Genomic DNA, 16119 nt, shown 5'->3' with positions numbered 1-16119 from the left:
TTGTATTAACTTCTTTTAAAAAAATTATATTAGTAAATATATATTGTTTGAAATACAAATTTCTGTTGAAATGGAATCGCCTAACTGCTAATAGGTTGTTTTATGATATAAATGTTAAATTTAAAAACACTGAGTTTCCATTTATATTAAAATGGTTTATTATTAAGGTTACTCTACATATTCCCTGGGGAAGAAAACTTGTTTTTGAGCTTAAACTCATTTTTCTGAGAAAACATATTCCATAAGTATTCCCTAACAATTTTACTTTCCACTTTTTTTTATCTTTGAGACTTAACTAAATATAAGCTTGAAACTTTTTTTTGTAAAAAAAAAAAAAAAAAAAAGAACAACAACAACAAAACAACAACAACAACAAAAAATAAGAATAAATAAATCTTTGTTTTAGCATAAGTAACAATGAAGCAATATCCATGAATTAAAACTTTTTTCAAAATCCGTTAAGTTCAGCTGCGAATAAATTTTAAAAATTTTAAATATACTAGCCCTTCGGTTAAATTGTTAAAACTTGGAGCAACTCTAACGTATTTACAATATATGTAAAACAAAAAACATTTTTTGTACAGCATTTTAAAAGTAAAGTTATTATTATTTTTTTCTAAGATAACCCTAACCTCTAAACTTAGAGCAGGAATTTAGGAATGGCTAAATAGTAGTTTCAAATACAAAAATAAATCAAAAATTACCTCTACATGACATTCTATGTGATAAAAAAAACTTTTTTTAACATAACGGAATCACTCGTCCCTATTATTTATAGCAACCGGATACATTTAACGGCTTTCTATTTTTTTTTTTTTTTTTTTTAAATAACTGTTCTTCATTGAGTATGTATTTTAAATAGACCAAAGAAGCCAAATCTAAAGAAAAATTATATCGTATCTGATTGCTTTATTTATCTATCTTTATCTTTATGAGATTCAGAATGACATTTATAAAGTATTAATTCATTTTTTACATAAATTAAAAATTTCGGAAATAATATATTTTCAAAAGTTCAAACCAAAAAGGCTCCCTTAGATTAAACAGTGCATTGTATTAAAGATTGCTTAGTTTAGGTTATAAAATGCTAATTTATTATATTTTTATTTTATTTATTAATATGGTTCTAAGGTACTCCGATAAGACTTAATATTTTTGTTGCAAAGCACGGTGGAACAGCATTTACTAAAAAAGCTTTAGGTCACCTTTCTTGCCACTGCAACTGCACATTTAGCAAATTTTCAAAAAAGCTGATTAAAGCCAAGAAATGAAAATTTCTATTTTGATCTTATCGTTTTGTAATAACGTAAAAAAATTTTATTCTTTAAAAAAAAGTTATTTTATTTAAAAAAATTATTTTATATTTATCTATATCGACGCAGTTAAACATCTGCTATTGAAAAAGTGTTTAAACAATAAAACTATGTGTGGAATAAGTATTGTTTACAAAAAAGTTATATTTACTAAAAAATTAACTATGGGCGATACTTTTCAAGATATTTATATGTTTTAGCAAAAAATTTTAGTTTTTAGTTTGAAAATTGATGTTAAAAATGTCAACAATAGGAATAAATTACTTCTTTTATAAAAAAGAAATGATAAACTAATTAATTATAAACTTTACTATAGTTATTTTTACCATAGTTTTTATCATTTGTTATAATTTTTAGTCAAGTTAAGATATAGTTACTATTTGTAATGTTTTTTTATTCACATTATTATTAATATTATCATTATTATTATTATTGCAATTATTAATATTATTTTTATTTATTAGTGCTTTATTTACCTTTCTTTCTTCCTTTTTGTTTTTTACCCTCTCTTTTTTATTTTAAATTCTTTCTATGTTTTATTTATAGTTTTGGATTTTTTTTTTGTTTTTTTTTAGGAGTCACTCCATTGACTAGTTTTTAGCCAAATGAGTGACACTTAACCTTATTTATGTGAGTTTATAAAATATTATTGTAAATTTTCATATTTTATGGTTAAATAAATGGATTAATGATTAATAATAACACTAATCTTTTCTTAAACGTATTTTTCGTCGAAAAAGTTATGACAATGCGATATATTAGTTGTCTCGGTTTAGATGTTGTTAATAAAAGTCTATTCTAAAGATACATTTACAAAAAGCATGGCTTACTATATAACAGGCCTTGCCAACGCGGCTTGCGTATAAAACTGGAGGCAAGATTAAAAATATTACTTTGCAGTAGTTTACATTTTCAGTTAGGTGATTTTCGCATGAATATAATATTTGTATGATCTATCTACTAAAAGTAACTTATAAAAAGTGAAAAGATGAATTTATTATTCTTTTTTTTTTTAATTTTGTTTATAATTAACATTGTAATATAACTAACGAATAACATTTATAAAAATTTTAAATTAACTTAAATGTATCTAAAACTAATTATGTTTAAATAATTTAGTATATATAGATTTATATTTTGCTATAATTTCATATTAGCATTTACCACAAAATTTATTAATGGGTTTTTTAAGTATTAAAAATAAATTTTTGAGAAAAAAGAGATAAAATCTTTAGAGAATAAAAAGTAAATACAAGCTTTTTGGATATTTTACTAAACACTATTTCACAGTTTTTGTTAAAAACATTGCAAAAATGTGGGAACGAGGTGAATAGAGTCGACAATAATTATTAAATAAAATATTTGTCATTGTTAATCCATGATGTTTTTGCATACCTAATGAATAAAATTCTGATAGCATCCTAAGGAGGTTACACAGTGATGACCGACAAGTGTCATTATATACTTCATAAAAAAGAATGTAACAGTAAGTTGCCTATTGACAGACTTAGTCACCAGGAATTGTTAAACCTCCTCGATTTATGTCCATTACATAATTTCCATACGCTAAATAGAAATAAAAGGTGTCATCTGGATTTTCATCTTCACAAATAATGTACCCAGCAATTTAAACTAATGCCATTTTAATATCAACAGTCAATGAATCACACAGAGCAGGTAAATTGTCGATAACGTTGCAAATACCCTCGCTTGGTAAAAATTTACATTTTGGACAAGAGTGATCTGAACATAAGTTACTCCTGAGCCTTCTTAATTTTCCAAAGAGCTTTTTTAATGGATCTGTTGTAAAGTTGCCTAATAATACATACTGATGAGTTGTATCTAAAAGATATTTTGACAACTGAACCAAACCATAACAGGTCTGAGCTAAACAATTAGCAGTGTCTCTTGTTAGTAATTTGACTCTTTTTCTATTTTTTTCATTTGTATTGTAAAATCACCCATTTGTTTGAAAGGTTCTAATCATCGATTAGAACCTTTCGAACAAATGTCTGCATATGGACTGTGAACATTACAAATTTTCCAAAATTCAACGACTTTAATGAAAATAATCATCCCTTCATTTTCATGCAGGTCTGGATGACTTTTTAATGCAGACAATGTTTTATCGCAAAACACTTGCAGACAAGTTATAACTTTTTGTCTTTCAATTGGATTTGGATAAACAGAAACTTCTGTTAATTTAGACATTTTGACAATGTTTTTCGTTTCAAGCTTATACAAATTAATAATATCAACCCACTGTGCTATTTTTTTTTCTCCATCAATATAAAATTCAAGTTCTTGAGTTTTTTCTGTGATCAAGTTATTACGTATACTTATTAATGAATGAACATAATCAAATAAAAGAAAAATATTGTCTTTAGTACACCATGCTTCTTTTTTTTCAAAAAAGTTATAAAACTTCTGATTGACTCTGTTACCATCACAGACAATAGCAACAACATTGCCCCCATTATTTTTAATTGCATCAAGAATCAGGGTTGTCTGTTCAAAAAGAAACTCAGCATCAAGTTCTCTGACTGGTAACATTTTGTAAAGAAATTTTAATCGATTAAACAATGTTACAACCAAAAAGCTCAGTACTGTGTTTGCTAACAGATGAGGTTTGTTAACTGATTTATCAAATACTATGCCACCATGATACTGCAACATTGGTTTAACATAAACCTCATAAAGAAGTAAAACGCATGTTTTTTGTCTATCATCTCTAAGATTAAAGAAAATATGTCTGATATAAGTGGTATCATCTAAAGATTTACATTTAGATGTAATTCATCCTAAAGTATGTTAACTTGGAAGTTCAAAATCTTCTCTGATGCGATTGTAGGCTGATCATGAAAGAGAAAAATACTCAAATGCTCGCACAATTGTTTCAATTGGATACTTTTTCCCCCCAATACATGTTTTATTCATTGACAAAATTTGTTGATATACAACTTCTTTTTTGGGTGTTATTTCACAACAATTTAAAAATCTTAATGCTTCTTGGATATGAGAAAATTTGTTCATAATATAAACTCGGTTAGATGATAAAGTCATAACACTAATTTTAACTCCACAATGAAATGCTTCAAAAGTGAGATCATTATATATGCAAAGAAGAAATCTAGCAATAGCACTTTCCTTTAAAAAGACTGAATATATAATATATAATTGCATAAATAATTAATAATACCAAAATTAAATTCATTAGTTTTTCACTTTTCATATAAAACATTAATACTTTCTATTTTTTCTTGTGAATTAAATATTGCTAACTTGCCAGCGAACACTATTAAGACTTTTTGATGTTTTTCTAAGTGGCATGGGTACAGTAGGAACTAAGCTTGGCTTTATACAATCAAATACTGACGGAGCATCACGAGGTCTCAGCTTTCCATAATCAGTAACAGTTGAATAATTTTTTGGCCAATGTCTTTCACATACTACGGTGTTATTAGTATCAGGAACATTATCTCTTGGTATTATAACAATCCAACGTTTTCGTTCTTCAATGTTTCTTGGAAGTCTAAATGTTTTAACTCTATTCTGAGGATTATAATTGCCATTGCAATTTGTTACACAACATCGACGAACCATTTTTTAAATGGTAGGCATTATTTGTACGCGCGTACAAATAAAAAAAAAAGTTATTTGTACGCGCGTACAAATAATTTTCTCTTAATCGTACGCACGTACAAATAAGAAAAAATTATTTGTACGCACGTACAAATAAGAAAAAATTATTTGTACGCACGTACAAATAAGACAAAATTATTTGTACGCACGTACAAATAAGAAAAAATTATTTGTACGCACGTACAAATAAGAAAAAATTATTTGTACGCACGTACAAATAAGACAAAATTATTTGTACGCACGTACAAATAAGAAAAAATTATTTGTACGCACGTACAAATAAGAAAAAATTATTTGTACGCACGTACAAATAAGAAAAAATTATTTGTACGCACGTACAAATAAGAAAAAATTATTTGTACGCACGTACAAATAAGAAAAAATTATTTGTACGCACGTACAAATAAGAAAAAATTATTTGTACGCACGTACAAATAAAATAAAATTATTTGTACGCACGTAGAAATAAGAAAAAATTATTTGTACGCACGTACAGATAAAAAAAAAAATAGTTGTACGCACGTAGTTTAACGCACGTACAAATATAAAAAAATGAAAATTAAATATGTCCAGAAGTAGTTTAAGGCATTTACACTATTGTGTGAAAGCTAAATTGAAAGTATAGGATAATCCTATATTGAGATTTTTTATGCGATTGCTAACGATTAAGTAAGTTAATAAAGTTTAGCAAAATAATTAGTTTTTGGTTTAAGGGGCAGTTGAAATACACTTTCCTACACACCTTTTCCCTTAGACTGTCACATATTATCTGAACAGCCTCTATTGGACATCAAATAGACGCTTGCACAAGAACCAATAGATCAGTGGTTCAAAGACGCCTCTAGGCAAATTTTGCGATATCGGTTAGGAAGGAGGCATGTATTTCCTGTTAAATGCTATTTCGCAATGCTCTGTGATAAGACTCTAAGGACATCTTGGGGCACCTATAATAAAATGTAAAAAAATAGATTTGAGATTTCAATTTGTTTACTGCTGGAAATTTAACATTTAATACTTTTCAAACTTCCACAAATCTTTCTATTAAATAAGTTGCCTACCCTACCCAACGAGCAAAACAGATGATTACATTATGATTTTTGTTTGGGTTTGCGGAACGGGGATTTTGATCGTTCAGGGTTTCAGACTGGTGTGAAACCCAGAACCCAGAAAATTGTCTCATCTAGTATTTATAGAGATTTTTTAAATAATATTCAATAAATACCCTATCAAATACCATCTTGAAGACGGTAAAAAATGTCATAAGAAGTTATCCAAATTAACTAACAGTACTAAGTTTTGTAAATTATTGTATCTGCATTGAAATTTACCACGTAACTTAAGTTATTAGATTCGTTTTAACAACAGCAAGCACCAGAGAAGGAAAGTCAAGTTCAACTCTCCAATACCTAAAAAAAAAGAAAAAAAAGAATCATCTTTACATATTTATTATATTGTTTTAGAATAAGTAAGTTTATTAATAAAGGAAAGCATTATTTTACATATTTAATGTGTTCATAAATTAATAACTCGTAATACATTTCTTAAACATGGTCATTAATAATTATGGTACCAAATAATACATAAGAGCTTAGTAATAACAGAGTGTTCTAATAATGTTCCCCTTTATTAATAAACTTTCATTAAACAGAGAGGATACAGACAGTCTTTCACAGGTACTGTTTTAAAAAAAAGTTACAATATATTATTATAATCATAACTTTTTTTAATGATAATGACAAAATATATATATATATATATATATTAGCAAAAAATAGCAATAGCACAATTAACTATATTTATGTTAATTGTGCTATAGCTATTATGTGGCTTTTTTTTGTTACCGCTAAATAAAATATTTTTTATACCTCATTTGTTTAGAATTCCAATTTCTTCATAAACTGTTAAATAATGATTAACGTAGTAAATTTCATATCATATGAATTTACTAAATTAAAACCATTTTTCAACAGTAAAGCAAACTAATATAGCGATAACAACTAAAAAAAAAAACATTTATTTTTAGGATAATTAAAATCAGTTATATAAAAAATTTAATATAATTTGATTAAAAAAAATTTTTTGGTAACTAATATTAGAATTAAAACATATAACAAATCTGAAAATAGTCTAATTAATAATAGTCGTAAAAATTGATAACAAAAAAGTAATTATAATAATCTTAATCTTATCATGGTATCATAGAATATCTGAAAGTAATGAGATGTTGAGTGTAATAAAAAATAGATATAACACACAAGGTTAAATTTCAATTAAAATATAAATATTAGCACTTATCTGAAGGGTCCAAGAAATTATTATTGGTAATTTTAAAAAAAAAAAAAAAAAGAAGATATATAGCTTAATAAATTCTAATATTCACATTTTTAAAGTTTTTTAAAGACCTAAGTGAATAAAAAACTATAACAAGCCAATGTGAGCCCCATGCTGTAGCAGAAGCAAGATACTTTTCAAGGTCAAACGTCCCCTCCAAGCAATCAGAGAGTGTTGGTTTCTTATCACGACAAGAATTAATGGTAGTATCGTCAGCAAACAATGCCACCTTAGATGTGAGAATATCTGGAAGATCATTAATGTAAGTTAAAAGGAGTATAGGGCCAAGGACAGAACCTTGAGGAACCCTGAAGTTACAGAATAAGAAGAAGAGTGTTGTCCATCGAGGACAACTTTTATGCTACGATTGGAAAGAAAGGATTCAATGATCTTAAAGATGTTGCCAGATACACCATAAGAAGAAAGCTTATGGAGAAGACCAGCATGCCAAACTTTATCAAAAGCTTTTGAAATGTCAAGAGCGATGGCCTTAACCTCTCCATCTTTATCTAATGCACAATACAACCTATCGGTTATTACTGTTCATTAGCAAATCAGCTGTAGAACGAGAAGATCGAAATCCATACTGATGGTCAGAAAGTTATTAGATTCAAAATGAGAAATTAACTGTTAATTTTCTTTCAAGTGCTTATCATAATCTTGTTTTCCAGCAGGCTGGAAAACAAGACTCTGATAAACAATTGTTGAATAGTTTTGAGAGTATAGACGACAGCTCCAGAGAACACTTCTGCAAGACAATGACAGGTATGTTGTCCGGGCCACAAGCTGTAGAAAAGTCTAAGCAGGAAATCACTTTAGATACAGAAGCTGGAGTGATACGAATGTCAAGCAATGGCTAGTTAGCAGAATAAAAAAGCACTTAGCTATAAAATTAAGGAACTTTTTCTTTGGTGCAGACCTAAAAAATACATGGTTTTTGTTAGTTCCTTGATTGCAACTAAAAACTAGTGATTAAACAAACTAAAACTTCATTTATTGTAGTAATACTTTCAACGGTCATATCTTCAGAATGCCAAAATATTTTGTATAGGAAAATTTATTCACTTTAATTCAAATGTTCTGAATTCTTTTTTTCGGCTTTTAGTATTCAATAGACAAAACTACATTATGAAACTGCTTGAAAAACTAAAATAAATTCTTGTATTTTGCTGCACCCTTGCACCCTGCACCCTAGCATATACATACACATATAAAAGTACAGTTCCACTCATGGGAACTAACTAACATAAAAATGAATACTTACAAGGGCAGTATAAAGAAGAAATAGATGGTATCACTGAAAGTTGCAACTGCAACTGCAACTGCTGATGCAACAACCAAATGAAAATATACTTACTCTAGAAAGTACATCAAATCCAAAAAAAAAAAAATGAAAAAAAAAATAATGCACTTAACACATTGATAGTATTGAATAACAACTTACTAAACATTGAAGATCTGATCCACAAAGAAAATATACCATTAGTGTCACTAACAATAGTGTCACTGAACTAAAAAACTATTTGACTAGTGCTTATTTTTTAAATTGTATATAATATCTAAATATAAAGACTTTAACTAGCTCAGTAAATAAGTTTAAATAAAATAATATAGTAAAAATAGGTGAACTACACTTCACAAGTAACTATTAAGTTAATTTTGCTTTAAGAAAACGGTTGTTCACTACGACCCTCGAGTTAACGGTAGGTCCCATATAAAGGTGTTAGCCATGAATATATTTATACAGTGATTTTGCCAAATATTGGGAATTTATGATGAAATCGTTCTATTGGTACCCAAAAAAAAAAAAAGGTCATTGAATTTTGGTAAATTTAAACCAAATGGTAATTCTGAGGTATACTCTTTGCCATTTTTCCAATGCTGGTTGTTGGGCTAGCTAACACCCTGCATAATTAGTGAATTATTTTTCTTTAAAAGCAGGATTAAATTTTTAATCTAACATTAAATCTTAATTCATGATATTATCACAGTAGATATATAAAATATAAATTCAAAAAACGCATCTTGAACATTCCCAAATTTTCTTTGATGCCAAAACAGCATTGGGCACTGACTCACAAGACATGTGATACCACTCCATGCATTTATTACACTGTACCATTTTTTCTGCACCATTATCAGGTAAGCGACAAGCACAATATATAGAAAAAACAGATACACTTTTCCTAGACATATGCACAACTGCACTTTTTTCACAACGTGGAAAAGGGGTAAAGTAGTTGCTTTGCAGACAACCATGCAAATGTTTTCTCATGGTATTCTGATCATATGATATGGTACTAACATCAACACACATGCATAGATCTAAAGCAAATGCAATGGCAAATAAGCCACAATCAATTGATCCAACTTGTTGTTGACAAGGTTGGTATTCACAACATATCTTATTTAGTGGACAGTATAGAAGTGATGCAATTTGCATTTTAATTTCCATTGAAGGTGTTTCTGACTTCATTGAGTCATATATTTTGATTTGTCCAGGGGAGCAGTTCAAAGTTCAACCAATGTAGGCTACCGTCATGCAAGATTTGAATCATTTCATGTAACATTATATCATATGTTAAAGTTTGTCCCAATAAAGTGTCCTGTAATCCCTGTATTGATGAAAACTGATTTTTTAAAATGACTTGTGCTGCATTTATATCAATGTCAGACAACATCTTGCTACACAAAATCCTCTCATACAGAACATCAGAAATGTTTGTCACATTAATTGTTTCTGATTTTGCTTGCTTTCTTGATTTAGCTATTTGTTTTGATATTGAAGGTTGCAATGTGAAAGAGTTCCATGGCTTTCTACCTCTTGGCCATCCTTTCGATTTTACGACAGCTGGCACTCTTAAAGAAGATCTTATTTCAGATATTACAGTTATTTTTATCTGATTGTTTAATAGATTCTGATGAACTTGCATTGTCTTGCAGACCACTGTTTACCGATTGCGAACCTGATGTTGTGTCTATATTGACATTTAGTATTTCTTTTGTGTTTTAAATTACTATTTTCTGGTCACATTCATCATTGGAAGAAGATAACTTTAAATCTGACAGAATAGTATTAGTTGAAGGAAACGATGTAATTTCAACTATGCTGCCTGATTGCCACAGATTTAGCAAGTGTTTTACTTGTGATAACTTTTGTTCAAAGTCTGCTCCGCCACAAGTTGCAAGGTAACAAGCTTAAGCTTCAGTTTCTGTGTGAGCAGTTCTATATCGTTCTTCTTCGTACTTCCATTTTTTCAATTGTTTATTTTGTGATTTGTTGTCCACATTTGATATGTCTAATGTTGAAAAATGATCCGATCTCACAAAATCTTTTAAAACTTCAGTTTTTTTCCATCTTAATGGCAAAGTCATTTCTAGTTTATTGTCAAACAGTGGCATGTTTCTAAAATCTCTAGCACAAAAAATATGCCAGCAAGGTAACTGAAAATTCATAAAAAATGAACAGGTGCAATCAGTGACGTCATTGCTAATGATATACTGGCAACTGTTTTTGGTCAAAAGTATATCAATTTCATTGTGCAAAACCATTTCAACATTTTCCTTGCTTGAATACTTTTGAAACTGTGAGGAGACTAAATCTGTTGCAAAGTTTGTTAGTGACTGTCCAATTTCTTTAGGCATTCCAGATGTGGCAACTGTTCGAACACCTATCTCTCTGTATTGTTTATAGCCCTTGTCACTGGAAATGTGCAGTGTGGTATCATTAAGTCTTTTAATGGTTTCAGACAAATGCATATTAGGTTTGATAATTTTTTTTTAACTGTCGATTGAAGTTTTCAATTCTATTGTTAGTGTTGTTACCTAGTGTTTACTTTTTTTTTCGGTAAGCTGTACACCATTGTTCCTTACATGAATGCCAATTGTTTAAAAAATATGTTTTAAAGGATTCAGGGAACTCATGATTATTCACCATACTGTCATATGCTTCATGGTAATCAGCTTCTGAGTATGCATATACCATTTTTAATATCAAATTTATCAGCTCACATTTACTTGATGGAGGTACAGACAACTGTATGACAACTTTTTTGATGTACTTTATTACATGAAAACAACACAGCAACACTGATGAATGCAAAAATGTAGGACTCAAAACATTTATTAACCCAATATCTTTGTCCATAATAATAACTTTGGTTATGATATTATTATTTTGTGTACAAAACCATTCCACAACCCATTTGAAAATATCTATAGTCTCATGCTGAACAAAAGCAAATAAAACTGGGACTCCAAATCCTAAACCATCTTCTACTAAAAAAACCAATAGTGGAAATCGTTCAATATTAACTTTGTAAGTAGAATCCACAAAAACTACTTCACCATATCTTTTATATTTCTCTTTCATCACACTAGTTTGCCAACATATAGCTTGTAACTCATCGTTGTTTTGAAGAATAGAAACTGAACCACCATAGTCTTTTTCTAAAAGTTTGTTAACAGCATCTATCAGCAACTGTCCTTCATTATTATTACTAGGCTCAACTTTTTTATTCCTAGCTTTTAAGTTGTGTAAATCCTGACTAGTGACACATTTGGTGTGACCATCTAAATGCAATATTTGTTTTATCTGTAATGGAGTGACATTAGCATTTATCAAATTTATTATAAGTTTTTCCTCCTGCATTGTCATCTTTCTATTCCTAGGATAGCAACAAAATAATTCTTTACTTGTTGGATGGTTGTGGGCCATGTATATATATGCATATATATATATATATATATATATATATATATATATATATATATATATATATATATATATATATGTATATATATATATATATATATATTCATATAAATATATATATATATGTGTGTGTGTGTGTGTGTGTGTGTGTGTGTGTGTGTGTGTGTGTGTGTGTGTGTGTATGCAGACTAAATCAAAACTCTTCCAATTAAAATATATTTAACCCTTCTAAATGCGTGTATGAAGATGCTCTTAAAAAAGCCGATTTAAAAATTTGAGCTAAAATTTGAAACAAAAATTGCAAAAATGTGAAATACAAAATATAATTTGGTTCCACCCTCCGTACAGCGAAAATGTTTCAACAAATATTGGGAAAACGTTTTTAAAATTATTAGACAAACATTTCTCTCCATCTAATAAATTGCACAAAATTTTTAATAGAAATACAATTAGTGTAAAAATATTGAAAGAATTATATTAGGCCATAATTTTTATTATAGAGTCAAATCATTATATTTCAACCAATGGCTTGTGGGGTACCATCTCTGATTTTCCTGATTTTTACATATCATTATCTAAATGATGTAAAAAGGTTAAATGTGCAATTTCAGAGTTCCAAGTGCAACGGTTTAGAAATTATAGCCTTACAAACACTCTCAGGTAGCTCCCCTCGGTTCCTCGAATGGTAAAAATAGACAACTTTAAGGCCTTATAACTTTTTTCTAACTTTCAGCAAGTGGCTCATTTTTTCTAGAACTATTTTCTAGATATTTCATATGATAATTCATATCATCCTTTTTTTAATAAGATAAGAGTAAAATCCTCTAGTGTTTTTGAGCTCAGGGTCATGTAACGTGGCAATAATGTCACTAACTGGATACCAATGGATATCTGTGGTTGTTGGATACTTGAAATAATTGCCTTCTTTTTGTAAACAGCTAATACAAACTGTGTCACCTTTAAGATCAGTTATCTTTTCAGGAAAGAATTCACCAAAATAATTCACTAATACCCAATCATTAATATTGATATCAGTATTCATCGATTTTTGTGCATTAATGCAAGTATCTTCCAGCATGTGAAAAGAGTCAAATGTACTGCTCATTGATGTTACATAAGCTTTTAAACAGCATGATTGAGGTGAGAAATAATGGTATGAGCGAGTACCTTTGATGGCAGGAACATTCTCAAATCGTTTAGCAAGCACTTCATGTGTAATAGCTGCTGTTTCGGTTTCAGAAATGTAGATAAATCTGAAAAAGAGTTAACATAAATCATAATTCTATTTCCAAATATGTATTTAGTAAGGTCTTGTTTTAAGGAATCCTTTTCTATACTATTTGATTTTTTATAACTAAACATTCATACGTTATTTTTATTATTTTTGTTTAAATGCCTATTATGATATAGGATACTAGACATCAATTATTTGAAAAAATATTATAACCTAAATGTACATACACTTTGACAATAGCATGATATATACCTGATGTTTTTAATTTTTTCTTTAGCAACTAAGAACATGTCCCTCGGTGTCAAAATTTGATTGCCAATTGGCCTTTGAAGGGATAGGTTATGAATAACTCTTTTCACTGTACCACCTATTCCATCACATGCACTTTTTCCATGTGCAGTCCCAAAAAAATGCCAGTCTGCTTTTAGTCCATAGTCTTTTTCATGAAAACACAGGTTTTTCAAATTAAACCTAAAATACAATAAGAAAAAAACCTATTAAGTTAAAGATTATCAATTTTGTATCCAATTTCAAAAACATCATTTCAAGGGCTGAAAATAGTTTGTCTAGAATAGGTAATTGTTATCAAAATTTTTTTAAAATATTGTGATATGAAAATTTAACCTATTTTTATACTGGCTGCTTGCACCATCAGTGAAATAATTGATCTTCTGAACTTGTGGATATTCCTCTTTCAGAATTGGTATGATTTTGGAAACATAACTGAAAACTGCCTCAGTATTGTGAATTAGATTGTCAGATATAACACAATAACATTTGCTTTCTGGTGATTGGTTTCCATTTAAAGATTGCACATATATGACAAATGGATGGAGAGTTGCTTGATTTTTGGAAAAATAGGATGACTGAACTTCATCTTGTATAATAAATGAAAAATTTTCAGCAAAATCCATTTGCATAATACATTCATTTGGCTTCATGTTTTCTTTGAGCTGGTTTAAAAAGAATGTCTGTGATTTGCTGACATAATGATGTTTTGTGAGGTTATATAACTTGTCTGTTAACTCTTCTAGAAACTCATAAGGACTTTTAACTATAGTTTCCAAGGAGCATCTATCAGTCTTCAACCATTGCTTATAAGTTATTTCATTTGCTGAATCCCCTAACAGTTCATTTAACTTTTTTTCAATTCTCTTTTTTCCAGGACACTTCTCACACTCATGAAACATACATGGTTTATTTTCTATTGAACATACAGCTAAGGCCATCAGATCTTTTGACTTTATTTTATTTTTTAATGATTTACCCATAAGATTTGGATTTTGATGGTCAATACAAACACAGACTGTGTGCGTGCCAGATTTTCCTGCAACAATACAATGTTGTGGCCTTAAAAGAGCAAATGATGTCAGTCTAACCTTTACTACACCATTAGATTTTGATTCTTCTAACCATTTCTGGTAAAGTTCTGAAAGATTGCATAGTATGAGTCGTTTCTGAATGTGCTGTCTACCATCAATTGTCTTTATGCTAATGTAATCCTTTGCTCCTGGCAATAACCTGCTGTTACTATCATCCTCATAAAAGTTGACAATTTGATTTACAACTTCAGTAGTCAATTTTTTTAAGGATTTCTTATGTCTGTTGATCTCTCACCAAGGATTCCTTTAACATCCCGCAAAGCTCTAGCTTGCTTCACCATATATTGTGTTGTTTTAAATTCATTTATTGTTTCCTGAATAGTCCAATGGACTGGAGCTAAAGTGAGCAATTTTATTTTTTGTGAAATATTGATCTCATTACGAAACTTTTGTTTAAGCTGTTCTACAATAAAATCTAAAGAGGAACTTTTGAGCATACTAATTTGAAGCTCATCTCGTTCAGATGCATTCAATGATTCATTTAGCAACTTTCTTTTTTATTTTATTGTCTATTTGTAGCATACTCATGCTGGATGATCTTTTAATAGGAGACACACCAAATTTAACAAGACAAGGATTTATAGTATCAATTGTGTGACAGAGTTATCAGGTGTAATCTGGATCATGTCTCTTGTCAACTTCTTCAATATTCTTGATTTTTCTTACACAACCGAAACATATTTTTTTCCCAGGAATTAAATTAGAGTCCAGTTGATTATGCTCCATAGTGACAGTTGTCAGGTTTCCTTTAACAATCTTTGAATGAATTGAGAACGGGTCACAACATGATTTATGGTATGTTGAATAGTAATTAATATATTGTAACCTATGGTGAGTGCAAATTGTATGCAAATGAATATTTCTTATTCCAGTTCTTAAGGTCAGCAGGTATTTATCTTCATTTACTATTTCTGAAATTTCAGACTGACTGCAGTATGTATTTTTATAACAATCTAACTTTAGTTCAATACCAATAGAACAAGTATTCATGTTTATCTAATAAATTTAATTAAGATGAAATATTTTGAACCTTCTTATGTATAATTTTCTATGAAGTTATATAGGAGAAGTAAGTTCAATAATGATTTGATTACATATATATATATATATATATATATATATATATATATATATATATATATATATATATATATATATATATATATATATATATATATAGATATACATATATATATATATACATATATATATATACATATATATATATATACATATATATATATGTATGTATGTATGTATATATGTATACATACATACATACATATATACATACATACATACATGTATGTATGTATGTATGTATGTATGTATGTATGTATGTATGTATGTATGTATGTATGTATGTATGTATGTATACATACATACATACATACATACATAAGATCCAACAATTAAAAACACATACAAATAATGTAATGAAAAAAATGGAAACAAACTGCAATAGCAAAGTTTATTGAACAGAAAAATATCAAGGTAAGTTAC

The 16119-nt window shown here is 28.7% G+C and overlaps 3 protein-coding genes across 4 annotated transcripts in view; all 3 read right to left on the bottom strand.

Moving 5' to 3' along the window:
• The window catches only part of LOC100209242 (proton-coupled zinc antiporter SLC30A9, mitochondrial), a 35312-nt gene extending 34432 nt beyond the window's left edge, over nt 1-880 (bottom strand). The window contains exon 1 of one of the 2 annotated variants that reach the window (XR_010642436.1): nt 705-880. Coding sequence is in view for 1 of the 2 variants with exons in the window: in XM_065813201.1 (XP_065669273.1) it covers nt 705-717 (13 nt within the window). In the remaining variant the exon portion in view is untranslated. The remainder of the gene's footprint in view (nt 1-704) is intronic. The other variant, XM_065813201.1, reaches the window with a different exon arrangement.
• Nucleotides 881-11118: 10238 nt separating this feature from the next.
• On the bottom strand, nt 11119-11943 carry LOC136088107 (uncharacterized). Its single transcript, XM_065811769.1, has one exon. It carries the CDS (start codon nt 11941-11943, stop codon nt 11119-11121), a length of 825 nt encoding a protein of 274 aa, XP_065667841.1.
• Nucleotides 11944-15222: 3279 nt separating this feature from the next.
• LOC136088106 (ARL14 effector protein-like) lies at nt 15223-15606 on the bottom strand. The gene has a single exon (XM_065811768.1). It carries the CDS (start codon nt 15604-15606, stop codon nt 15223-15225), a length of 384 nt encoding a protein of 127 aa, XP_065667840.1.
• Nucleotides 15607-16119: the final 513 nt, after the last annotated feature.

Source organism: Hydra vulgaris, chromosome 12, assembly GCF_038396675.1.
Source record: "Hydra vulgaris chromosome 12, alternate assembly HydraT2T_AEP".
In the NCBI taxonomy this organism is placed as follows: domain Eukaryota; kingdom Metazoa; phylum Cnidaria; class Hydrozoa; order Anthoathecata; family Hydridae; genus Hydra; species Hydra vulgaris.
This window is presented reverse-complemented; position numbering and strand designations above follow the sequence as displayed.

What these genes read in the sequence shown, in the direction of transcription:
- LOC136088107 (XM_065811769.1), bottom strand. Translation starts at nt 11,943, where the DNA reads ATGACAATGCAGGAGGAAAAACTTATAATAAATTTGATAAATGCTAAT.
- LOC136088106 (XM_065811768.1), bottom strand. Translation starts at nt 15,606, where the DNA reads ATGAATACTTGTTCTATTGGTATTGAACTAAAGTTAGATTGTTATAAA.